This window comes from Panthera tigris, chromosome B2, assembly GCF_018350195.1.
Source record: "Panthera tigris isolate Pti1 chromosome B2, P.tigris_Pti1_mat1.1, whole genome shotgun sequence".
Taxonomy (NCBI): domain Eukaryota; kingdom Metazoa; phylum Chordata; class Mammalia; order Carnivora; family Felidae; genus Panthera; species Panthera tigris.
The window spans coordinates 143,530,941-143,556,527 of record NC_056664.1 but is presented as its reverse complement, the minus strand read 5'-3'; the positions used below and the strand labels follow the sequence as shown (position 1 = coordinate 143,556,527).

At 52.0% G+C, this 25,587-nt stretch overlaps 1 protein-coding gene across 10 annotated transcripts in view; it reads left to right on the top strand.

Moving 5' to 3' along the window:
- AGPAT4 (1-acylglycerol-3-phosphate O-acyltransferase 4) overlaps window positions 1–25,587 on the top strand; it is a 124,832-nt gene that overhangs the window by 82,106 nt on the left and 17,139 nt on the right. For 8 of the 10 annotated variants that reach the window (XM_007097236.3, XM_042987483.1, XM_042987481.1 and 5 more), the window contains one exon: window positions 12,010–12,179. In XM_007097236.3, coding sequence (XP_007097298.1) covers window positions 12,010–12,179 — 170 coding nt within the window. Of the gene's footprint in view, window positions 1–4,561; window positions 4,934–11,616; window positions 11,732–12,009; window positions 12,180–25,587 lie in introns of those variants that run through there. The other 2 variants (XM_042987486.1, XM_042987485.1) reach the window with 2 other exon arrangements.

Below are 25,587 nucleotides of genomic sequence, written 5' to 3'. Positions count from 1 at the left end.
ACTTAGCAAGACTTATTTGATCAAGGTCGGAAACATCGTCCACAGCCAATAGCCATTAACAAGAAGTCACCTGGCTTTTATGTACCACTGACATGAGAGCTTCGCCACGGCCTACTGGTGGCCTTGTCCCCACTTTAGACATCAGGAGACTGTGATGGGGGGCAGAGCTCCCCAAAGTCACTCTGCTGAGAAGGGGTGAAACTCAGGGGTCCAACCTCCATGGACTGACCCCCATGTGGCCTCAAGGCCTGGGAACTTGACTCAGGGATAGCGTGAACAGCGGAACAGCCGAGATTTTGAGAGCGAACTGCTACTCCACGGAGCAAGCAAGGGAGAGCAGAGAAGTGACGGCTTTCATACTCTGGAGAACTTTAGACCTTTTCATCGCTTAATAGAGTGGCATTGAAATGCAAACTATTTTCAAATTGTACTTTAATCTTCATCTCCTTCAGAAATGAAAAAACCAGAAATCCATTTGCAGGGCTGGTCTACATTTTACACGTGGGTATCTTCATAAGATTTTCGTCTTTGTCTCTTTCTCCTTGTTGCGTCTAGAGAAGCGGCAGTGAATGCTTGAGGCAGGACTAAGGTGTTTGGGGGAATGCCCTTGACCCTGGACTCAGTGCTTCCTGAACATACTCTTCTATGGAAGAGGGAACTTGCTTCCTTTTGCTTTTTTATTATGGAACATTTAAATAAATATGAGTTAGAGGACATAGTGTAAGGATTCCCCATATTCACAGCACCTAGACTTAATTTTTCATCATACTGACATCTATAAAGTGAATCCCAGACCTTGTAGATCATGAAATACCACTCCAGATTATCACAAGGCATGTTTTATAAAGAAAAAGGACAACTTTGGGGCACCTAGGTGGCTCAGTCCAACTTTGGCTTAGGTCATGATCTCACAGCCTAGGAGTTCAAGCCCCATGTTGGGCTCTGTGCTGACAGCTCAGAGCTTGAAACCTGCTGCAGATTCTGTGTCTTCCTCTCTCTCTCTCTCTCTCTCTCTGCCCCCTGCACTCATGCTTTGTCCCTCCCTCTCTCTCTCTCTCTCTCAAAAATAAACATTAAAGAAAAAAAATAAGTACACCTTCAAAACATAACCCCGATATTATCGCAACTATCAAAATTAACATTCTCTTAGTATCATGTTATACCATCTAGATTCAGATTTCTCCAATGGCTTCCAAGCTGTCTTTAGTTGTTTTTGTTTTTGTAACGTTTGGAGTGTTGAAATCAGGACTTGAATAAGGTCCATATACTGCATTTGGTTGTTATGTCTAGAAGTCTTTCTTATGTTAGAACAGACCCCTCTCACCCTTTTTCCCTTCTTCTTGCCTCTGCCCTGCGGAAGGTCCCACGTTCTGAGTGTGTGAGTGCTCACGGGGGTGGGGTTTTACCTGCTCCTCCCTCCCTGGTAACTGGGAGTCGGGCATAAACTCTCCACGGATCCAGGCTCCGTGTTGTGCAAGAGAACATTTAGCGGCAGGGCTGTTTTTCCTCCCTGTGGGCAGTTTATAGAGAACAAAATCCAGGTGCTAATGGTGCTCGCTAATCCTGAGCTATCGCTGCTTCCAGACCTAGTGAAGTTCAATTTCTTTCCAGACCTAGTGAAGTTCAATTTCTTGTCCTGCCAAGCACCTGGAAGGCGTTGAAACCTAACGTGGTGACTGAGCGGGAAAGTGTTTTAAGGAGAATGACCGGCAGCATTTGGGAGAGAAGAGGTGGGGCAGGGCCTGGGGACAGAGTGGCTTGCGGTGCCAGGGGAGGGGGAGGCTTGAAGGCCAAGGTGGGATAGCACCATTACCACTGCATGGGTCCAAGCCAGGACTGCAGGATCCCTTCACTTGACAAATACGTCCCAACCCCCGCCCCCGTCCCCCCACCATCCGCACCTCCCTCCCTGCCCCATGTTTCCCAGCTCGTCCACCCCAGCTACTCAGGCCGAAACCTCAGAATCTCTCCCTGACCGTCTCTTCTCCTGCACCCCATCCGGCCCATCCACAGACCCTGTCTGCTCCACCCGCTGGAACCCAACTCCCTTCCACATGTCCACCGCCCTCTGCCCTCTCCCTGGCTGATCACACGGCCCGCTCTCTGGTCTCCACCCTGAACCTGATGCCATTATTCCCCCCACAGCAGCCTGTCACCTCTTAACTGTGTTCCCAGCTGTAGGCACTGGAAACACCCCTGTGGACAAAACCAGCCCCTCGTCTGGCAGAGGTCACCTGCTAGCAGCTCACATTCAATTAGGTCACGGTGTGCTTCACGCTAAACCCCCCTGACAGCCAGAGAGGCCTCCTGTGAGCACCCCCACTGGAAGATCAGCCTCGCCCCCCTCTCAACAGCCCCCTGCTGTCCCCACGGCACTGACGGCCACCTTCTAAGTTACGTGTTTCTGTGGCCGTGCGTTTGTATCTCCCCGGCTGGAATTTGCTTGCTCACTGCCATATCCCAGCACCTCCGACTGTGCTGGGTACCCGGTGGGCCCAGGATCTGATGACTGGATAAGTAAGGTCATTCACGTAACCGGGCCTGGAAAATCAGATGGTGGAGATACCACAGCCCAGTGATCTCTGAGCTGCTTAACTGGAAGGGAGTTTTGAGAAGCCAGACGTCAGGGCACCAGAGTGGTGGGGTGCGGGGTGGGGGGGGAGGTTGGGTTCTAGACCCTTTCTTTCCCTCTCCTCCCATCTGAAGGTTCTGACTGAGGGTGGGAAGCATAGGGCTTCTCCCCAGCTTTTACACTCCTCTCTCTCGAGATAGTCGCATTTCTTGACATCCTGCCTTTCTGAAAGACTGACCCAGTAACTGGAAGCAGAGTGCTGACTCCACCCGATAAAAAGCTGATTTTTCACCCTTAACGTGATTCACTCCACCGTTCATACTGTGAAGTCTTGTGACGTTCGTACTCGTGAAGTCCGTGAGGCACTCTCAGTCCACCTCTAGCTCAAAATCCATTACCCAATCCCCTCTTCTTCATCTGGAAGGCTCTGTGTACCGTGGGGAAGGAAACAGCACCCCCCTCACCTTGCGCGGTTCAGGCATGTTTTCACGGCCCCTCATCGCCCTCCCGCTCAAGGCTTCAGGAGGAAGTTACGGTGTGGCAACATTACCTTCTTACGATCTGGGCTCCAAGAACACACCAGGTCGAGTCCGTTTCCTCCGTACCTTGCCAAGGGCAAAGCCTGCCTGGAAACAGGCACTTCCTTTCCGGGGGCCGGGAGAGGGACGGTGATGCAGGAGGGTGTGTTGTCGAAAGTAAGTGGCTTCGCACGATGCCGCTCCTGGCAGATCGGTTTCTATCAGACGCGTGCCGCGGGGCTTCTCAAACTTCCCTCGTTCTCCCCGACAGTGCCTTTCTAGACGCTGTTTTCCTCAGCGGCCCCATGAAATGGCAACAGCACCGGTGTACCGTGTGTGCCTTTCTGGGCGTCTGGCCTCGGCGTCACCCGATGACCCGGACGCAGAAGTGGGAAAAGCCGGGCTGACTCCGGGGCGTGGACGCAAGTGTGGCGAGCGCACTGGGCTCCCCGCGTGGTGTCGTGGGAAGGCGGCGGGAAAGCTGGCTGTGGCAGAAAGGCGCCCGCCGCCGAGCTCACGGGAAGTGGCTCAGAACGAAACACAAGCAAGTGCCCAAATGAGTGGGACACACTTAGCATCAGGAAGTTAGGGAGGCCTGGCTCCGTGGCCTTGGATCTGAGACGTCACAGAAATCTGGGCACGCCCTGAGCCTGGAAGGACGGAGAGACGTGGTGGGAAGTCAGGAGTGGGGAAGGAGGAGAAGGTGAGCGTAGGAGGAGCCGGCTCCAGCCAGTTTGCAGCTGGTTGGGCCCGGCTGTGAGTGAGGAGGACGAGGAGGAGGGTAGGCGGCTGCACATCGAGCCTGGAGGGGGACGGGGACCAGCATGCAGGATCTGCTCTCGGGTCAGAAACCCCAGCAGCTGCGTCGGGCGCATTTGGTTACGGAACTTCACTCGCTTGACCGTCCCCAGGCCCGCGCGCTCGGCCCTTGACCCTGTGCGCGCCGCTCAGCACCCGCTCAGCAGCAAGACCCCCCTGGGCGCCACAGCCCAGGCAAAACCTCCCTGTTTCCTCAGCTCCCAGTAGATCTTCAGTTTCATGTTTTTATTCCAATTTTTGCCCGGGGCCCAGAGAGTGCGGGCGGGCGCCTGCGACTTGATGAATGGCTTCCAGGTGAAGGGCACAGGACGGGTGCACCGGAGAATGTCGCCGTCTCCTCCCAGGCCCCAGTGCCACGTGGCCAGGGCAGAGGCGTGTCCCCCGCCCGCCTTCCGTACAGGATGGAGACACAACAGCACATCATGCACCAGACGCTTCAGAGTTTTGTTTTTGCCTTTTGGGGTCCTTCGAAGACGAGAGGTTTAAGTTTTAAGCTAATTATTATCAAATTATAAAAACGGTTATAAACCCATAATTGTATATACTTAGTTTATAGATTACATATCATTATGGATGTGATTGTACAATTTTTTAAATTAGATAAAGTTAATTAGGAAACTACTATTTCGCTTTGTAGCATCTCTCCCCCGTGTCCGGATGCGGGGGAGGCTGTATTGTTGACGCAAGTTCGAGCAATGAGCTCTGCTCAACAGTGTGGATTTCAGGGTCCTTTCTGCAGCCGGTTTGCCTCTCGTGTGTGATGAGAACTCCGCTCAGCACCCCCACCAGAGCGGAGTCAGGTGGGCTCAGCATCGGCTGTGTCCAGAGGGATGTCGAGACTGAGGACGGGGTGTCTGGGGATGACAGATGGGGGGGCGGTCCGCACATGGACACTCAGCCTGGTGGGTTGATCATTTCTTAACTGGCTGTTTTTCCGCTATCTCTTAATTACGTCTTTGGTCCTCAGGGCTGTCTGGTCGCTGGTCGAGTGAGACGCCGGAGAAGAGCCGTGTGCCGGCTGCAGGTTAAATGCTTTAAATACTTGAGTGTATTTCACCTTCACCAGAAGCCCTGAGTTGATTATCTTATAGATAAGGAATGACCACCGTCTGCCTGAGGCCAGGGTTGACCTTCCACCGTAATCTTCCTCTTATCCGCCCCCCTCCCCAAATGCTCTCTTTCTTTCCCCTACGCCACCCCTTGTAATCACGGCTTTTAGTGTCTGTGCGAGGGGATGGGTGGGGACAGGAGGGGCGGGGAGGGGGTGGGAGGGGATGGGTGAGGAGGGAAAGAGCTTGGGGAGGAACCAGTTTCGGTGCGAAGGTGAGGACTGAGGCCCTGCAGATCCAGAGGAAACTCACGTTTCTCCCTGTCCCTTTTCAAAGGGGCTTTCACTGCAGGTGAGGGGCGTGCCTCCCTTCCTCCTGTGTCCCCTGCATCTATTCCGTCGTCTGCTTGGAACAAACACTGATATCTCCATTTAGACTTATTCTGAGGTCAGAGCAAAGGGGCTTGAGGATTGGGGCTGGGGCAGGGCGGGACCCACAAAACCCAGCGCTGTCTGCATTGATGATGATATGGGAATGTTCTCGAGGACCTAGGACCGAGACCGACAGGAGAAGGTGCTGAGGACGGAACCCAGACAGAGTGTGAGTCCAGAAGTCTCTGCACCCACTGAACTTCAGCCAGTGTGGTGAGGAAGCTCCTGGCTGGGCCACAGCAGAACCCCACCCCCCCCGGCCCGTGTCCCAGGATTGCAGGGCCTGCTGTCACCCTAGCATCTCGGCCACCGCAGAGGCCACAGAAAAACGTGTGGAGTCCCCAACCTAAGGCAGTGCCACCCGATAGAAGGATTTCAGGGACAGAATGGAGAGGACTCTTCCTTGGGGGAAGGGCAGCAAAGAAGAGGGAGGGACCCGCCCGCCTGCACCCCCAGGTCCCTTCTTAGATCAGCGAAGGAAGTTTTTTCATGCCACCGATATAGCCCGGTTATTCTAACCTACAGCAAAATGTGCCCAACCAGCAGGCCTCGGGAAGAGCCGGGAGGGAGGTGGCTCCGGTGGTCTGAGGACGCTACGTGGGGGTGGCTCGTGGTCTCTGTGTGACTCGTGGTCTCCGTGCGACTCGCTGCAGCCACCTTCCGTCACACGTGGGTCCACTCGTCACTCACTTTTTCCAGAGTGCAGGTACGGGCTGATCAAGGAGACACAGGCGGCATCACCCAAAGGCTCTAGTTAGTGAGGTGCTCCATGGGGACATCACTGAGGGACAATAGTGGCTTCTCCACGCTCCAAAGTTTTCTGCTGGTCTTTGCCTTTTCTGTCTCGTGGCCATTAGTACTTCCAGGCCCCCCGTGGATGACCCAGCCTCAGGGGGGTGACCTCCTTGGCTCACCAAACAATCAGGAGCCTGGAGGTCAGCAGGTCTGTCTGGATGTTTTCTTTACCTGCAGCACCTGACCTTGGAAGAATCAAATCCCAGCCACCTTCCCAAGTGACTTTCCTGGGCAGGGGTCCCAGTGGTCCTGTTCCCTTGCGCCTTCCTACTGTCTACCCGTGGTCGGTGATGTGTGGGGCGGTAGCCTGAGTGGACGTGTCCACGGAGAGACCCTGCACTCGCTCACCCTCATGGCCAAGATATGACCACCGAGTATGGAAGAGCGGGTCCTGGGGAGGCCCTGGGAACCTCCAAACTGCTGGCACTTTGCTGGCCTGGTTTCCTTCCTTCCAGCATCTTCCCACCGAGAGAGCCCTCTCAGGACACCGCTGCAGCCTCCAGGCTCTTGTCTGGGGCAGAGGAGCTCCCCCTCCCCCTTCTTCTGCTTCGGTTTTGATGTGATGCATTGTTTTAATTCCGAGCTGCACTATTTTTCAATTAACTACTCAGTTACTGGCTCCAGTTCTCGTGAGGCAAAAACTTCCATTGCTTTTTTTCCTTCTGATTGCTCAATGAGGGTTGGTTTGGATACACAAACAAGAAGGTCAGTGCTTTGGGGGCAAAGACCTCATTTCGCATCTCTTATATTTGCCCTGGTAGTATTTGTTGTTGCCCCCTGGCGTCGTAATGCCAGCTGATGGGCCTGCAAATCCCAACAGTTGACAAGTGATTTTTCCCGCCATTTTCTCATGGGCGTCATTGGCGCCACTCACCTGTCCAGGGTCGTTTGGAGGGAGAGGGTCAGAGCAATCCCAGGATCTGCTGCCATCCTGGGCAGATGGTGAGAGCCCGCGAGACAGGCCATCGAGGGAGCTGCTGGCAGACCTCCCAGGATCCTGCGCCCTGAGCCGCCAGAAACCCTGACATTCAACACGCCACAGGGCAGAGTGCATCTAGCTCGAGTGACCGATGTCCCGCCCCCCCCCCCATGGGAGCAGTCCACCAGGCAGGTGCTCTCGGGGCTGCCTGGCAGTTGGCTGGGAAACCGCAGAGCCAGGCCCTGACCCACAGTGCCGAGAGCAGCCACACCAGAGGGTGAATGAAACCTCGCTCGGGGAGGTATTTGTAAGTTGCGTGTAGTTATTCACATGGCACATCTCACTAAAACATCAACTGCTGAGTCATTCGACTAAAGGTTTTTGAGCACCTACCAGGGTGGGTACTGGGACAAGGGTGGCGGAGACACGAAGAGGAAGGGACGCGGGTGCTGCCTGGAGGGTGTCGCGAGGTAACTGACAAGAATCGCCCCACACTCTGTGGGAATTCGTGTTGAAGGACACGCGTGGTCCCAGACTACTAGGCGCTTCAGTGTTAGCCCAGACAGGTAGGAAACGGACCGCCTCCCATGCTGGTGATTCAAGCATAGATTGGTAGGATCTTTTTGGAAGGCAATTTGGAAATACCCATAAAATTTGAAAATATGCGTACTCTTCAACCCATAATTCTACTTTTGTGTATACCTATGCTGGAGAAATACTTTCACAAATATTTTTTTTTCTAAAACATGCATTTTCAAGGGTGTTTATTGCCGTATCTGTAACAGTAAAAATGCTAATCAGTAGCAGAATGGCTAAATAAATCGTGGTATATCCATAGCATGAACAGCACAGCTGTTATGTTACCCTTTATGAAATTGTCATTCTGGTTATTTTTGACCTAAAACAAATGGCAGTTTCGTATATTGAACAGAAATCCCTGTGCCTGTGTTTATCTTCAAAATGGGGATAATAATAGTGCCTCCTACTCTCATAGAATTAATGTGAGGATTTCATGCAATACCACGTGCAAAGCCCTTGGGACAGTCCCCAGCACATGGCTGGAGCCCAACAAATGTGTGCTAATATCACTATGTATATGTGTCAACATGGAAAGATTCAAAATACACCATTTGGAGAAAATCACTATATTTATATTTTTACAAAGGCGGATGAAATATGAACCCATTTGTGGGTGGGAAACACATGAGCCCGTGTGTGCGTCGTTGAGTAAATGCCTAGGAAAGGGACTAGAAGGCTTCCTTCCAAACTCTTCCTAGAGGTGAACCCTGGAGAAGGGAGCGGGAGGGGGAAGGGGAGGAGAGCTGCTGGGAGATAAGGCAGCAGCCTGTTCAGGGACTGGTCTCAGGGACCCGTCCTTATTCCACCATGGGGCGGGTCAGGCTGTCTCTGCAGCTGGGGGTGTCATCTCTGCGGCTCATGTTGGAGCCTGAAACCCCAAGGGCAGGCAATCAAGGCGTGATGGATGTAAGTTGGGGAGATCAAGGGGTTGGAACCGCCAAGTGCAACCCGAAGCCTTAGGAGGGCTTGTGTCAGCGAGGGGACACACAGAACCTGGCCCAGGAGTCAGACGAGCTGGGGGCGGGGCGGGGGAGGGGCAGTTGGAGACCCAGCGCTGATGCTGCCTCAGGCGGAAGAAGTGAATCAGCAGGTCTGCAGCCGTGTGTGTGTGTGTGTGTGTGTGTGTGTGTGTGTGTGTGTGTGTGTGTTACAGAATGCCGCTTTGTCCCCTCCACCTGCCAGACCTCCCAAGAGTGTTTGTGCCCCCCCCCAACTGGAAACAAACCAAACAAGGGAGTCTGGGAGATTAGTCCAGCCTAGCCTAAGGGACAGGCCACAAAGCCATCAAGGGGGAAATGTCACATTTTCCTCTATATACATCTGGATTTTTAAATTCTCTTACAGTGTGACCCTAAAAATGTATTTATTATGAATGAAAAAAAAATTTGAAAGCCCTTGGTGAAAAAAAAAAAACAAGGAAAGAAAACTCTTCCTCCCAGTGAGATCTAACGTTTGGATTTCTTGCTGACGGCGTCCTGAGAATCTATTTCTCCGCTGCTACCCGCCTGGCCTGGCCGCGGCCACCATCGCCTCCTCCCTGGGCGACTGCACTCACCTCCTAACTGCTTCTGGCCGACTCTCACAGTCTGGTCCCCCTTCAGCCAGAGTGCGCTTTTCAAAATGCAAATTAGATGCTGCTGTGTGCCTGTTTAAAAATGCTCCAGTGGCTTCTCATTGCTTTCATTATGAAGCCATAAATCACAGCTCCCCACTCTGGTCCAGAAGTCGTTGTAACACTCTCCCTCTGTCTCTCCCCCCACCTCTTCCCTCTCGCCTTTAGTGGTCGCAGAGCCTTGTGGGTGCCATAAAGTTACCATGCAGATTACAGTAGTTCATGGCTGGCTACTGGCTGACCACCTACTGTGCACAGCATTTGCTAGGTGCCTTGACGATGTCATCTGATTAAATACCCACGGCATGGGGTACAGGCTAAAAGCTTTTCCTGTGCCCAGTTTACAGACAAGCACACCGAGACTTAGGGACATAGAGAAACGAGCGAGGGGCGAGCGGCACCACCGGGATCGGAGTCTGGAGTGTCTGACCCCCATACCCATGAGCGTGATGTTCAGAACCCTCCATCCTGGGGACAAGTCTTTCCTTCCCTGTCACACCGCCTCGTGAGTGGGTAACGGGCTTTCCCCGGGGCAGTCGGCTCTGGGAGGGTAGGCATCTGAGCCACGTCTCCAATGCCCCGCGTGGAACTCGCGCACATTAGGTCACTGGTGTTTGTTGAAAGCGTGACTGTGCTGGTGCCGTGCTGGGTTCTGGATTGCAGCTAGGGTTATTAGACCCCAATGATGCAGTCCTTGCTCCCAGGGCTTGTGCTGTGGAGTAGGGGAGCTGGTCTCACGCTCTGTCACTAAGTCCCGGCAGGGTGCAGGGGGGCGGCACGTGTGAATCAGCCCAGCCTGGCCCCCAGTAGGGAGGTGTGGAGCCCAGAGAGGCAATCAGGGGGTATTTGCAGAACGGCCGTGGGATGCGAGTCACAGGAACTGAACAACAGCCTTATCTCGCAGACTCCCACGTAGTTCTGCTTTTGGGGGCTTATCTGTGCTCCGTGGCCAGTAATGGGGTAGATCGGTCCTGCCCACCCAAGCTCTTAGAAGAAATCAGCGCAGCAATATAAGTTCCTCCTACCCAGTGGTAAACAACTGTCCTTTGTCCTGGGTGGTGCTGCCCGGCCCTCCTGCCCTCCCTAAAAACACTTACCTTGTTGCCGACTTGCTGTGTTAGGTCCCACTGATGTCATTGCCTGTGGGACAACTGAGGACTAGACAGACACTTTTCATTACCAAGTAAAGGGAGCCGGTCAGTTTGTCTGTCATGAGAGTGCTGGATCCTGAGTGGTTGGTTTGTTGGGAACTTCCTGTGTACTGTGCGTGGATCGGCCGCTGTGTGCTGTATTCTTTAATCCTCAGGGAATCCATTCTAAAGAGTAGGACACTGAGGCACCAGGAGGCTCACTTGTCCAAAGCCCCACAGTGCTCACTGCTTAGAAACTAGCCTGTAATGCCTTCTAGAGAGTTCTAGGGCTCCAGTTAGAAAGCATCAGTCTCCAGCCTCAAGGAGAAAGGTTTCCAAGGGCAGCCACTGACGCCCTTAAAACAGGAGGTGTGCCTCCAGTCAAGACTGCACCTGCTCATGTGTGCGTGTGTGCGCGCGTGTGTGTGTAGGGGGTGGGTGAGGAGAGAGTCTTCTGCTAGATGTGTACCCCACTAACCGGTGATAAACAGGGCTATGGCCTTGGGGCACAGGCCTCACATACCACCCATCCACCTGCTGAACACCTTCAACTTTCAAAATTCATTTTAAGGCTGCCATGTAGTAGATAGAGTCTTAATCCCCAACGTGCAACTATTTTTCTGAGCCATTTCTACCATCGAGGCAGGCTTTTCCTGAGGCAACCAGGTTGGAAAGGGGTCACCAGGAATAAAGCTATCACTGAAGAATAAAGCCAAATTGGTCATTATTGCCTGGGGCAGGGGGAGGGGGAAGGACTTCTCTATTTTCACAAGCTCCTTCCTGTAAAGAATATTTGAACAGTTTCACTAAGGCCTGCAGTACGATGGCTCTAATGTATCCTGGCTTCCTGACACCGTGGGTCTTCATTATTTCAGGTGCACACGAGCATCGTGAATGGGAGAGAGAAATTAGGTATTTAGTGTTCTTTGATGGAGTTTATAAGAATCCCGATTAGGGGCGCCTGGGTGGCTCAGTCGGTTGGGCGTCCGACTTCGGCTCAGGTCATGATCTCACGGTTCGTGAGTCCCGCATCAGGCTCTGTGCTGATGGCTCGGAGCCTGGAGCCAGCTTCGGAATCTATGACTCCCCCCCTCTCTCTGTCCCCTCCCCAGCTCATGCCCTGTCTCTGTCTCTCACAAAATAATTAAACGTTAAAAAAAAAATTAAAAAAAAATAGAATCCCAATTAGTCATTTTGCAGGCTTTTAAGAATTCTGTGCATCATCTCACGCTGCCTTTCAGAGCGCTGGAAACACGAGGGCAGGCATTCTTGATGGATTCTGGCTTTCTGATTTACTTCTCCCCAAGGTACTTAATCAAGGAATGCAAGCAACACATTTGGCTTCTCAACGCTTCCTCTCCTTCCCCGGACCCTGTTGTGAAGTCTTCCTTGTTTTCCTTCTGCTTCTAAGCCATTTCAAGGACAGGGGTCTGGGCTGAAATGATCTAGAAAGTGACCTCTAGAAGTTGCTTTCTGCCCCAGCCGGGAGGGTAGAGCCTTGCTCCTGCCCGGCCCGGTAGAACCAAGCCTTGGTCACCAAGGACGCGTGAAATAAACGTCTGTCTGTTGTTGTGGTTTGTTCCAGAGCTGGTGATGTTGCTGGAGTGGTGGTCGGGCACGGAATGCATCATCCATACAGACCCCCAGGCCTACCCCAAGTACGGAAAGGAAAATGCCATCGTGGTTCTGAACCACAAGTTTGAGATTGACTTTCTCTGTGGTTGGAGCCTGGCCGAACGCTTTGGGGTGTTAGGGGTAAGTTGGATTCACATTTTTCCGCCTCACACACTTCCCTTGTGCAACACCATGGCTTGCCCTTTTCTCTCAACCACTCGGGATTGCAGAAGCATTAACAGTTTCTACCTGATGAAATGTTCTTAACCAATTGCTTTTCATTCCTGCTTGGAGTCAAGATGAAATTCTTCTTCTTTTTTTTTTTTTAAGTTTATTTTTTTATTGAGAGACAGAGAGAGAGAGAGAGAGAGAGACCCCCAAGCAGGCTCTGCACAGTCAGCACAGGGCTGGACCCCACGAACCGTGAGATCACGACCTGGGCTGAAACCAAGAGTCAGATGCTTAACCGACTGAGCCACTCGGGTGCCCCAAGATGAACATCTTCTAATGACCGACAGTGATATTTATTCAGCGACGACTGTGTGCTAGGTATTTCATATACCGTGAGTTTATTTGCTCCTTATAGAAACATTTATGAATAGATGATATATGCCCTCCCCTTTTTAACAACCTAAGTGACAGAGGGTTTAAATGATCTGCTCAAGCTCACAGAGCTATCAAGTGGATTTGGACTCGGGCTCCTCTGGTTTGAGGCCCCGTCGCGCCCTTCGTCTCTGCGCTCCGCTGCTTTCCCGGCTACCGGCCAGGAGTCATTCCAGGGTGCACCTTCCCCTCTGTGGGCTTCAGCACTCTGAGTCCCCAAGCCAGAGAGTTTCAATGTCAGAGTTGAGAATAAATACGAACTTCTGTTTCCCGTCCCCAAGTAGTTTGACTTCTTGCACGCCTTTGGGACTGGGCTTTCTCAGTTGACTTTCATCATCTTGAAAACATCGCGTTGTGTAGTCATGCCCAGATCCAATCAGCAAATTTGAGCTGTCTAGGTGCTTAGGCTGAGCCGTCCCGACCGGGATGAGGGGTGCCGGCCTGGGGCAAGGAAGGGCCGGGACAGCTTGAGCGAGAACTCGGGGCTCCTGTTTGGCACCGTCTGCGGGGAACAACGCCTGCAGACAGACGGGGTGTCTGCTCACATTGTTTTTGGACGAGGGAGAGAAAATGATAGTGTTCAGAGGGGCGGAGATTGAAGCCTGGGAGGCTGGTGGGGCTGATGGGGTCCACGCGTCTGACTCGTTGGGGAGGCCGCCTGGGTCTAGTCCCCGATGTGCCTGCGGAGTCTCAGAGACGCCAGCAGCACTTGGGGGTGGGGCCTGTGACTGCCTATTTGGGAAGACCCTTCGTGAAGGAGGACTGCACTGCACGGATTACATTTTGTATCTGCGTTTAAACGTTGATGCACTTTTAAATTGGGGGCAGAAGGAGAGAGAAGGAAATGTGTTTAGAATCAAGTCCCATTCATGTCTTTGGGACAAATGAGACTCCTTCTTAGGCACTGAAACCATCAAAAGGCAGGCAAGGTCTTTAGCAGTTTTTCAAGAGATAGAAATAGTGTGTTCCTTCACCGTTGCCACCTTAAGACTTCGAGAAAGCTGGGTTGCCTATGAGCGAGTCACGGAAGGGATTTCTAGGAAAGGGACAGGCCTTCCGGCCAACGGTTTTCTCCTTTGTTTTCCTATTTATTCTTCCAGTTCTGCCTTGGTATCTATGCGCACATGGGTGTTAAATATGTTTTCAGGAACAAGACCAAACACTTTAGCATCTGCCTTTCTCCGTTTCGGGCTCCTGGTCTCAGCTACAGTTCTGTGCTTTGATTCTCTACGAGAGGAGACCACCCCCTAACGTGTCACAGTCCGAACCCCACCACGGAGACGAATGGTCAGACAGGGTCCTTCTTCTGCCTTGGGAGAAAGGGTGCCTAGTCTCTCTGCGTCCTGACTGCTAGAACGTTCTTTCTACTGCCTCCGAGCTAGACTTCCTGGTGTGCCAGCGTCCCCCCAGGCCCGGGACTCCGGGTGTGGTTGAGGGACAGTCGGTGTTTTCCAGGCTTCCCGAGGCTTTGGGGGTATTCCTGCTCAGGATGTGAGCACGCATATGATCTGGGTGGCACCGTCCAGTTCACGTCGTACCCTTGTAGCTCGATGACCGCCAGCTCTTTCTGGGTACTTATTCACTGGATTTTGCTATTTCTAATTCTTAGGACATTGTCATTATTTACACTCCATAAACTCCCAAAGCCTCAGTTTGGCTAAATCATTTGTCCCAGGAGCGTAGCTAGCACATCTGATTTCAGAGCTCTGCTCTTCTCCCCCGATGGTGGAAGGAGGAAGAGACGCAGGGGCCCTGGGGACGCCGGAGCCTTTGCGTCAGAAAATGACCAGGGCCACCTGAGGACAGGGAGCAGGCTGGAGCACAGTGGTAAGAGTGCTGATGGCCGGAAGGTTATTAACAGGACACCCCCATCTGGCCAACAGCACAGGGACTTCTCACCTCCAGCTGTGATTCTGTAAACGGATACCCTGCCCGTCGGGTTTCCTTCCTTACTGTTGAAAACTGAGCAGCCAGGGTTGCCTGTGAGGGGGTGTGAGCCCCGGCATCAGAGACCGTTCTAGGAGCTCGCAGGTTTCGGAGGCTGCCTGGCTGTGAAGCAGGTTGAAGCCTCAGCCTGGGTGAAGAATGTCCCATTCTCACTGGAATTGGGGAGCCCTACTCAGTGGGGCCTCAGCTTCCGGGAGCCCCGGAGTCCTCGCCGGGACGGGAGGGAGAGTACAGCCGGGGACGGGAGGTGGCCGCCTTCCCCTGTCCTCCAGCACTGAGCACCGGCCTGTGGTGTGGCTGCACTTTCCAAGGTCGCCTCGTGCCGGCCAGGTACCTGGTGCCAGGAGAGCGTGATGGAGGTGTCAGCGACCCTTGTCGGGGTCGGGGGTTGGGCCAAGTCAGGGGGAAGCCGCCAGACTCTTCTCCCCGGGGGCTGCCCTGTCTGCGCTGCGGGAGACAGTTCACATCCACACGTGCTGCTCGAGCAGCCGAGGTCCAGGCAGCGGCCGTGATGCCAGATGAGCCGCTTGGCCTCTTTCCAAAGTGGCACGTTTATTCCTGCCACCCTTCAGCGTCCACAGAGCAGCGTCTTGTTACGTTAATTGTTCAGTAGTGCCCTTTGGCCTTAAATCACCTGCCCCCCAAAATAAATGACTAAATAAATAACACGTGACAGCGAGATCCTTCTGGAGTCTAAGGAGCTCCAGAGCTTCTTAGAGAAGCTTCTTAGAGAAGAAGGGACAAGACGGAGTTCTCGGGGCAGTTTTCACCTGCCCGTGCAACTGCCCACGAGGATGTGCGTTCATAGTGAAGCCGTGAAATTTGCCGAAATTCTTGAGAATGGGGTCATTAAATATGAAATTGGTTTTGGGGGGAAAGGGGTGGGATTTTCTTAAAAAGGAAAAAGACGTTGCCTTTTATAAGCATCTGAGGACCCACACGGTCATCCCAGTGGCCTATTCTCCCCTCAGAGCTGGCACTTCGTGGCACAGGCCAGGGTTACGGCAAAGGCTCCAGTTATCACTTTGAAGAATACACGTGCTTCCCTCCTGCCTGGGGACGGGCGTGGCCCGTGGACAGTTAAGAGCATGAATCACTAAAGCGTCCAGCAAAAATACAATGCAGAGGGGCCGGGTTTCCGGAGCTTCCGGAAGCTTCTCTTTCTGTCCCAGCAAAATACATACGTGTCACTTCATAGTGGCCCTGGCAGGTCACCCCAGGTCATATTTGTTGGGTCTTTGAGCGACACCAGGTGCCTGATGAGCGTTCCATACACAGAAGCGGCTATGGTCAATATTTACCTGCTGGGTAGGTGCGGCCTGTAGGTTAACGTGGAGGCCAACTGGGATATTGTTCTTTAGATTGTTAACGAGCCCAGATCTGTTCTATCTGTGGCAGTGAGACAAGCCACCAAACACAGCAGCTTAAAACAATGAACACGTATTGGCTCAGCCCGTGTGGTCTGGGATCCAGGCACAGCTCAGCTGGGGGTCCCGGCAAGGGTCTCTTGGGAGGTTGTACTCAAGCTGCCGGCCAGGGTGGTGGTCTCATCGGAAGGCTCGCCGTGCGGTGACCTGCCTCCACCCTCGTCCCTGTGTTTGTTGCCAGGCCTGACCCCTCCCCTGGGCTTCTTCTCAGCTTTCCCCTGGACGTGGCCACTGGCTTACCCCAGGGGGAGCTGTCCCGGAGAGAGCAGGAAAAGGCCCCCGACACAGCACCCACGGCCTTTTTGTGACCGAAACCCCGAAGTGGCATCATCACTTGGTCACGTCGTATCTGTCCGAAGTGAGCAGATGAGTCCAGCCCACCCTCCAGGAAGTAGGGTGGGTTACAGGAGAGCTTCGATACCAGGAGGCGAGGACCACTGAGGCCCGTGTAGACCCTGCCACCACACCACGGCAGGACATCTGCTCTCAGACCTCACATAAACATAGTATATGATAGCTCAGCCTGAGAACAGATCGAATTTCTGTTGCGTTTCTTCATATAGGGAGAAGTAGGAGAGTAGTAGATCATTACCCTAAGCAGAGGGCACCGTGATGTCCCTCACAAAGCTCTCAGGATGGCGACGACAGCCACTGAGGCATCTTCAAAATACTTTCCCAACAAAAGGGGACCGCATTTCTGTAGATGATACCACTGAGCATTAGGGAGATACAAAGGGGGATCGGAAAATACAGTCCTTGCCTTCGGTGATTTTGTAACCTATCAAGAGAGGTAAGGAAGGAACTCGCCTGCCACAGGACACAGGGGGTTGAAGAGGGTGACAACATGGGGCTGAGCGGTTCCCTTGGGGCGGCAAGGTGCGGGTGGGTGGTGGTGATACTCGGCGCATTTAACCACAGACCAGTCAGCCCTACAGCACTATCCTGGGGGCCTCCGTCATTCTGAGTGTCACCCCTTTGTTAGCCCTGGAGGGCCTGGGGACGAGCTGGGTTCACTGTGGTACAGGTGGGATATTGGGGGGTGAGTTTGGGTATTTGGGGCAGCTCTGTTGACCAAACTGTGGGGAGGGGTTTCAATATTTTCACAACCGATGTAACATTCTGGTGCCTACCAGCACATGGGCTGTGGGGCCCCTGGGACACAGGAGACTTCCAGAAGATGATAGCATTGGACCAAGGCCTCAAGGGCATGATTTGAGGAGCCACGGGAGATGTAGATGAAGGGATGATCATAGAGGTGGGAAGGTGCCTAAAGGGAGACCCTGAGAGATAGGCCCCCGTCTGCCAGCCGTCACGCCCCTCTTCGCCGTCTGGGCGTGGCCAGGAGTGCGTATTAGTTTTCCCACTCGTGTCACGGGCCGCCAGCTCAAGGCCACTGTGGGCTGCTTTCAGACTTACTGAGGCAAGTCAGAAAGAAGGGTGTGGGCAGGCTGCTGCCATTTTGGCGGACCCATCTGGGCCGAGGTGGAGGCCTGCACGGCTCCGGGCAACACGGCCAGCAGATGTCATAAAGCCCTAGGAAATCACTCAGGGGCTGAAACAAGAACGGAACCCAAAGTGTTGGTGCCCCGATTTAATTTTGCCAAGACGTTTGTGGCCCGCAACATCGAATATGGTTCTCTCTGTGAAAGGTTGACACGTATCCGAAAACCAGCATTTCTCCATGTTTGATTACGAAAAGGAGCCCTTTTCTCACTAGAGGTTTCCTGCAGGAAAAATACCAACGCATATTTGTTTAGAAAGGCTGCACGACTGTTGTTACCTATAAACCTCCGTCAACTATAACATTCCTTCAAATTGTAGGTTTCCTGGGTCTTGTGTTCAGACGTGTAAAACTTAGTAGGAAAGTGGACACTTTGAGAGATGAATCCATGCCTTCTGTGCTCAGATATCAGGAGCAATTATTTCTTTTTCCCTCTACTTACTCCAGAACAGTTCTCTCCTGAGGGTGGCAGGGGAGACCTAGATGTATAGGCAAAACAAAACAAAACAAAAAACAAAACACACACAAAAACCCGATGTCTTAGAGTCGCACAGATTGGGACTTGGAACCCTGACTCTTGCATTTACCAGTTGCACGACCTTGGGGAGGTTATCTGACTTTTCTGAACCGCAGTTAATAATTCCCATTTATGTGGTGTTGTAAGGGCTTAGTAAATATATAGGGCTTAATGGCTATATGCCTCGGATTAATGAGTATAAGTAAAACACTTAGTTCAAGTGCCTTGCACAAAGTAGGCGTGCAATAATTACTAGTTTCCTTAACCCTAATTAGTTTCCTTTCATTGAATGTTTTCATCTTACGAGAAGGAGGAAAGGGTATGGAAGACAGAAGAGAGAACAAAGGTTTTACGAAGTGGGCTTTGGCTGGTGCTAGACCCCCAGGCAACCGACACCTCCCCCCATCCCATCATTTTTGTGCAATGCAAAGTGCGGTTGTATTCGCTCTCTCTTGGTTTCGTCATACATGGCAGTCAGGTTCCTTTTGGCCCCAGAGAGATTGGAAGTTTCTAGATGGGGAGAAACGTTTTGTTTTCCTTCCCATCAGATACATCTGCAGCTATGGTTTATCAGCTCCCTTAGGGTGGGTTTGCACCACGCTCAATGCCAGTATCACACGGCGTGAGGGAAGCATGCTCCCCCCACCCCGCCCCACCCTCAGGGGCTTGATCAGCAGCCTCCATATTGCACTCGGGTACCACCCACTATACTAAGAGTGGGCAGGGATGCCACTCTTTGCCTCTAAGTATTGACCTATCGGGCCAGGCATGCGGGGATCTGGCATGACACAGATAAGGAGACCGAGAGAATAGCGATGAGGGGAGGCCCCTTACAACCCGGGGGGCCTCATGACTCACTGGCTAAGGACACAAGCCAGCGGCTCCGTGGAAATACAGATATGCACCTTGAGTTCTTAACTGAGTATATTCCTGGCCATGTCAGCATACACTTTATTTTTAAAAGCGTAGTGCCGAGTTCGACACACCAAGGTCTTCTTTTTATTAAACAGGATCCTCTGGCAATGTCTTTAACAAGCCAGGGTTGGATTACACCAACCGATCGTAAATCCAGACTTGTTTACGCAGCCCTACCATGGGGCTTCCTCCCTGCTCTTCACACAGCCCTCAGCAGACCTCCCAAGCCGGTGATGGGAACCGGCTCTGACTGTGCTGGGCCCCAGTAACTGCTCCCTCTTTGTCACGCCCGTGTCCTAAGGTGCTCGGGGCCCTCCATGCCCCCATCTTCCCTGTGCCTCTTCAATGGCTTATCAAGCACCTGCTGGTGACAAGAGGTTGGCGGTATAGCTGTCCTGTTACCTTCTGCCCTTGCGGAGCGCTGGTCCCCCAGCCCTGCCCCTGGATTTCTTGTGCTCTGTCTTTCCATCTGGCCAGGCCCGGGGCCACCTGGGGCAGGACTCAGGAGGGCCATTCAGAATAGAGGATGGGAAGGGGACACACGGATCTGTGCTCAGGAAAGAGGAGCAGGGCATTGCGTGGGGGTGGGGGGGCTCCTCTCTTATCTGCTTTACAGGGAGCCCCGATCCGCTGAGCAGAGTCAAGTGTGATAAATACCCAACGCCCGAGAGTTTACTTTGCCTGCAAATGCCCTTTCCTTCCCCACTCCGCATCTGCGCACCAGGCAGACTAAGGAGAGCTTTGGGTTTGGTAAGGGCAGGGGTGTAGACTGGGGAGGGGGGACGGCGGGCGGGAGGAGATGCTATGAAGAGCTTTGAGTGTCGTGCTCCACCTGGATAAATGGCGCACGTTTATTTCCGGTCGAAGAGAGATGAATTCTCAGAGAGTGCTTTTGTCTCTTGTTTGTTTTGTGCATTTCCCTGTGGCTGTGACTAATTGTGGAACAGTGTTCATTTTGTTTTCAGGCTCTCCGGAGATTTTTCTGGTAGTGCGAGGTCCCCAGCATTTTCTTTTTTAGCATCAGAGAAGGGAGACAGCAAGAGAAAGGAATGAGGGCAAGCAGAATGAGGCCACGTGTACGTTACCCCAGTTGGCACGAACGGAGTCTCACCTTTTGACGTGCACACGCGTGCGCACACGCACATACACATACACACACGCCCGGCTCATTGTTTTGAGCTCTAGTCTTATCTCCTGCCTTTTATTGTAGTGAGCGACTTACATTTCAGAGACACGTTCCAGCCCCATCTTTTCTATTCTTGCACCGATCTCTTTTGCCAGAGAGCACGTGTGCTCCGCTCGTTCGCAGAGTGGCACAAGTAACACAGAAGTTGGTAGCTTTCTGTTTCTCTCCTCCCACGACACTTTGAGCGTCTCAAGGCCATGGGTAACCTTATTCATCTCTGTGTCCCCAGCACCTGTCACAGTGCCCAGTACAAAGGAGGTATTTAACAGACACCTGTTGCATAGACCGAACAGAATAGGGTTTTTTTAAGTGTTTTTTTTAAATGTTTATTTATGTTTGAGAGAGAGAAAGGGTGTGAGTGGAGGCGGGGCAGAGAGAGAGGGAGACACAGAATCGGAAGCAGGCTCCACTCTCTGAGCTGTCAGCACAGAGCCTGAGACGCAGGGCTTGAACTCACAGACTGCGAGATCATGACCCGAGCTGAAGTTGGCCGCTCAACCGACTGAGCCACCCAGGCGCCCCAGCAGAACAGTCTTGATGGTAAAGTCCACACATCAGAAAAGAGGCTGCACCATCGGCTGACTTGCTAGCCCTCTGCAGAGATGGGGCCTCACTCACAGTCAAGAAAACATCCAAAGGGTTGAAGTGTGGATGTTTTAGCCGGCTTTCAGAGTTCCACTTAAGATACCCCAGCCAGGTATTTCATATATTTAATAGAAATACGTGACCTTGGGTGAATCCAAATGACTGACTGGTGACTGTACTGGTAAACCTCCAGGAATGCCCATGTGCTTGGAAATCAGGAAGAGATATTTATACAAACAACACATTGACCAGGGACCATCCTACTGACTAGTGTTAGTCCCTAATCGTGTTTTCGGAGCGGTCAGAGGAGGCGGGGGTGCCGTGGAAAGGAAGGATGCCCTACCTGTTCCAACCGTCCTACAAACCCAGCATCCACACTTCATAGTTTCATTTATCAGTCGGCGGGTGGCCATGTTGGAGAAAGCCCTCAGCTAGAAAGCCCTGATTCTGCTCAGTTTTCATCACAGAGGCTGTGGAGCTGAGAAAAGTGAGGCAAGAGCCACACGGTCTCAGGGTTGGAATGGACCGGATCTCGGTGTATCTTCAAAGCAGTTCTTTCTGGCACCACACGGTGTCTGCACAGGGGTCGACCAGTTGGCTGGAGGTGCTGAAGGGGCTTGTGGGGTTGGCTGCTTCCCTGAGCTATTGGGTGGTCCCAACTAGGTTATGGGCCGATTGATTAGATTCTTGGGCAGCTGTAGTAAGATGGTTCTCTCTCACACGCACACACTCTCTGACTCAACACTCTCTATATACACACACACTCTCTTTCTCTCTCACATACACACACACAATCACTCTCATACACACACCCTCTTTCTCACACAAACACACACATATAGATACATACTTTCACACATACTCTCTCTCTACACACACCATCTCTCTCTCTTTCTCTCTCTCTCACACACACACACACACACACACACTCAAAAGTTTCATAAACTGCAGAACACGATATCACGTCAGCAACTCCCCACAGCTACTAGAAACGGCCAGGTCCTTGCCGTTGTGGATTCCTCACAGGAAGTTGTGCTTCCTGTGAACAGTTTTGATCTTCCAGATATGCAAAGTGTCTAGAGGGGCCTGTGGTAAATCTAACTCCTCTGTAAATCCTCTCAGGTCTACCCTCAAAATAAATCCAGAGTCAACAAAATTGGTATTGTTTTTGTACAGTGTCTTTCCTGAAGACGTTACCGTCCACACACAGAAACCCTTGCGTGGCCTGGGGGGGTCATGATAGTGATGGCACATTGAGTTTCCGGGAGGACCGTAAGCACACTGAGGAGAAAGTTTCTAGTCTCTTGGTCTGAAATAGAGCGAAGTTGGGTAAATCTCTTCGCACACTGCCTCTCAGGGAGCCCTGTAATAACCGCAGCCTTTCGCTATTGCCATATGCTGAAGCATGGTTTCAGAAATGGGGGGAATAAAAAAGGACGTTTCGCCGCTGTGCTTACTCTGTGGCGATAATAACAGCTATACGTTATTGAACACCCGTGGTCAGGTTCTCAACTCGGCACTTTTGTGTCTGCTTCCATGTGGTATTCAATCTTTACAACAGCACGTCGCGATAAGTGTGACTTTCCTCAGAAGACAGCTGGGAATACTGAGGCTCGGGAAGATTAAGTATCTGGACCAAAGTCACACGGCCGAGCCGTGGTAGAGCCTGGCCGAAACCAGGACTGATGTCGACGCTTTCCAAATCCTGTTATCCTTGCCAAGGAAAGGAAATCAAATAAAGTTGCTTTGATTTGAAAGGCAAAAGTTTCTACCTTAATATTTTAAAACAGTTCTTATATCAGGTAAACATAGTCAGCATCAAGGCCTAGGCCTAATGATAACATCCGGAACTTGAAGGCTGAAAGATGTATTAATTCCCCATAAAAACAGAAATACCTCCTCTGTCCCTGTTGATCATCACCAAATGGGCTGCTTTGATCTAGTCTCGCTTAAGTGGTTGAAATGTGCCGATGTCAAGAACTTCCAAAAATGGTAGTTGTTATTAACACTGCAAAATATTTTGTTGGTGAAAGAAAACAGGAAAATATAATAAAATAATAAAATCGGGGCGGGGGGGGGGGTGCCTGGTGGCTCAGTTGGTTAAGCATCTGACTCTTGGGATTCAGCTCAGGTCATGATCTCATGATTTGTGGGTCCAAGTCCCATGTCGGGCTCTGCACTGACAGCTCAGAGCCTGCTTGGGATTCTCTCTCTCTCTCTCTCTCTCTCTCTCTCTCTCTCCCCCTCTCTCTCTGCCCTTCCCCTGCTCTCTTTCGCTCTCAAAAAAAAAAAAAAAAAAAAAATCACTTCTGATTTGACCACCCGGCTGTAGCTACTGTTATTTTTTACTGTTTTACTTTTTTCATGGAGTCATAATCAGGCTATAGACTCAGCTTTCATTCCAGACCTTTTAAAAATTTGGTATCATATAATAAGCATTTCCCCAGCTATTAAATTATCTGCAGAAAACAAGTTTTAGTGGCTCCAAATGAAAGGTTGGCAGACTTTGTAATTGGAGGGACAGTGAATATTTTAGGCTTTATGGACCATGTTGCCTCTGTCACAGCTATTCAACTCAGCTGTTGCAGTGTGAAGGAAGCCATAAGCAGTGCGTACCCAAAGGAGAGTGGTTGTGTTCCAATAAAACTTTATTTATAAAAGCATGTGGTGGAGCCGCTTTGGCCCACGGGCTACAGTAACTGCTCTATACTATCATATTATGCACTGTATATACAGTCTGCCATATATACCATAATTCCTCGAGCCCTTCTAGTGTGGGGCACTTAGATGGTTCGCGGTGTTCTGACACAGTAGGACAGTGATGGACATATAGACTCTTGAGCTCCCCTCTTTGGTCTACACATAGATCCTACATCACTGTCAAAGTTCATTGCCTTTCAGCAGTAGGTTACCAAAGGCCCACTTGCGTCTGGTGGGATAGAACCATTAATAGGAAATGCCCCTGAGAGTACTTTCCCCGCCAGACAGCCGTTGTGATTGACAGCATGGGGCCACTCACCTTCCTAGCCCCAGTGGCTGCTACCTTATAGAACATGATCCCCTTCTCCGTTATAGAACAGATCATGTTTTAGAATCCCTTCACGCTGACACAAGGTATTTTGGGGATGAGTTCAAGGATACGTAATTTTTGTAAGTAGTCCTAACCTACCAAGAAGGTAAGTTTAGTTCATTGGTGGGGATTTTCTCTCTTGTTTCCATCTCACAGGCTGTGAGTAGGGAGGTAACAGGAAACAGAGAGCATGAGAACATCCCTGTCGATAGGAGGAGGCTGAGGGAAGGGAGGCAGGGCCTCCCACGACCTGAAAGCTGGCAGTGGACAGACCCGGTGGACTGTTAAATGGCTCCTATGGGCAGAGTGATGATCCCCAAGGCCATTTGCTTTTGCGTTCCGAGTGACAGGCACTTCCTTCTCAGTCCTAGTGCGAGAGAGCACAAGTCAGGATAATTCGTTCACGCTTTTAGGATTTAAAGCAACCCCATGTTGAAAAGAAAAAAAAGCTGACCGTAGGAAAGATTCTCACCAGTAATGTGATTGATGCTCTGTCACAGGCCCTCGTCAGCTGGAGATGTACGGAAACCCTGACCCAGGGGCTTTGGCCTGGGAGACATTCTGCCGCCTCAGAGGAGAGCGGGGCTGTGGCCAGACGCCTCCTGGGCTGGCCCAGCGGCCCCAGTGGCCTCAGCATTTCTAGGCTGTTGTCTCAGGGCCACAACATGATGGTCAAAGCCGTGAGACACTTGGCATCCGTGTTCACGGCAGAAAAAGAGCCGGGCCTCCTGGCCATCTCTCTTTTTGTCATGGAGCAAAAGCTTCCAGAAGCCCCAGAACATGGGCACCATGACCCCTGAGCCACCTTGCCAGAACTGGGTCAGTGCCCACACTAAGCTGAGGGATGCAGGAGGGGACACCAGGCTGGTATAGCGGTTAGCAACGTGACTCTGGGCTAGCTACTTCACATCTCTGAGCCTCAGTTTGATTATCTATAAAATGGGGCTATTTCTCTTGATTTCAAATTGAATAGAATTTATATAAGTGCATAGCCCATGCCTGGCACACAGCGGGTCCCCCCTCCCCCCCGCCCACGTACAGCGGGTTCTCTGACCCAGCAGGACTGGCCTCTTAGGTCCTCGGGGGACAGGCCCCAGATCTTATGGCTTGATTCTCTTCGAGATAACTTGCATGTTGGGTTTGTGAGAATAACAAAAGCAAAACCCATCAAAACATAGAGACACTGAACCTGAACGGTGTCTGTGCTTTGTCTTCCCCACCGTGGGGCAAGATGTTTGTTGTTGCTTTAACATAAAGGGGGCAAGTGGCTGTTTGTTGCCGCTCTCCAGTCTGCACAGGTGCGTAAGGGGATACATATCGGCTTCTTGGTCTTCACCGAGCTGCAGCTGTGTGGTTGCTGGGGACGTGACAAGTCTCGTAGGCTCAGGGCATAAGTAGACAGTCGTCAGTCCGTATGGCTGCCCGACTGTCCGCATCACTGCCTCGGTCTCCCATGCCGTTCATCAATGACGGCTATCTCGAAGAGTATCTTGGCCAATTCCAAAATTAAGGGTGAAAAATATAGAACCCAACCCAATAGATGTAAGGCAGTTTTGGGTCTCCCCTCATCCGCCTGGACCCCTGGTCTTCCCCAGGCCAGCACAGGCCGTGTAGACTGGCATAGCTGGTTAGGGGCCTTGGCTGAGCGGCCTCAGGGGCCCGCCGGTTGGTGGGCCAAGCCCTTGCGTCTTGAGCCAGCCTCGGGCGGATGTCCCGACCCCACTGCCAGCCTTAGAGATGAGCCAGCGAGGGGATGGGTGGGGAGCCCCCAACACGATCTGGTGAGCTACGCTCAACT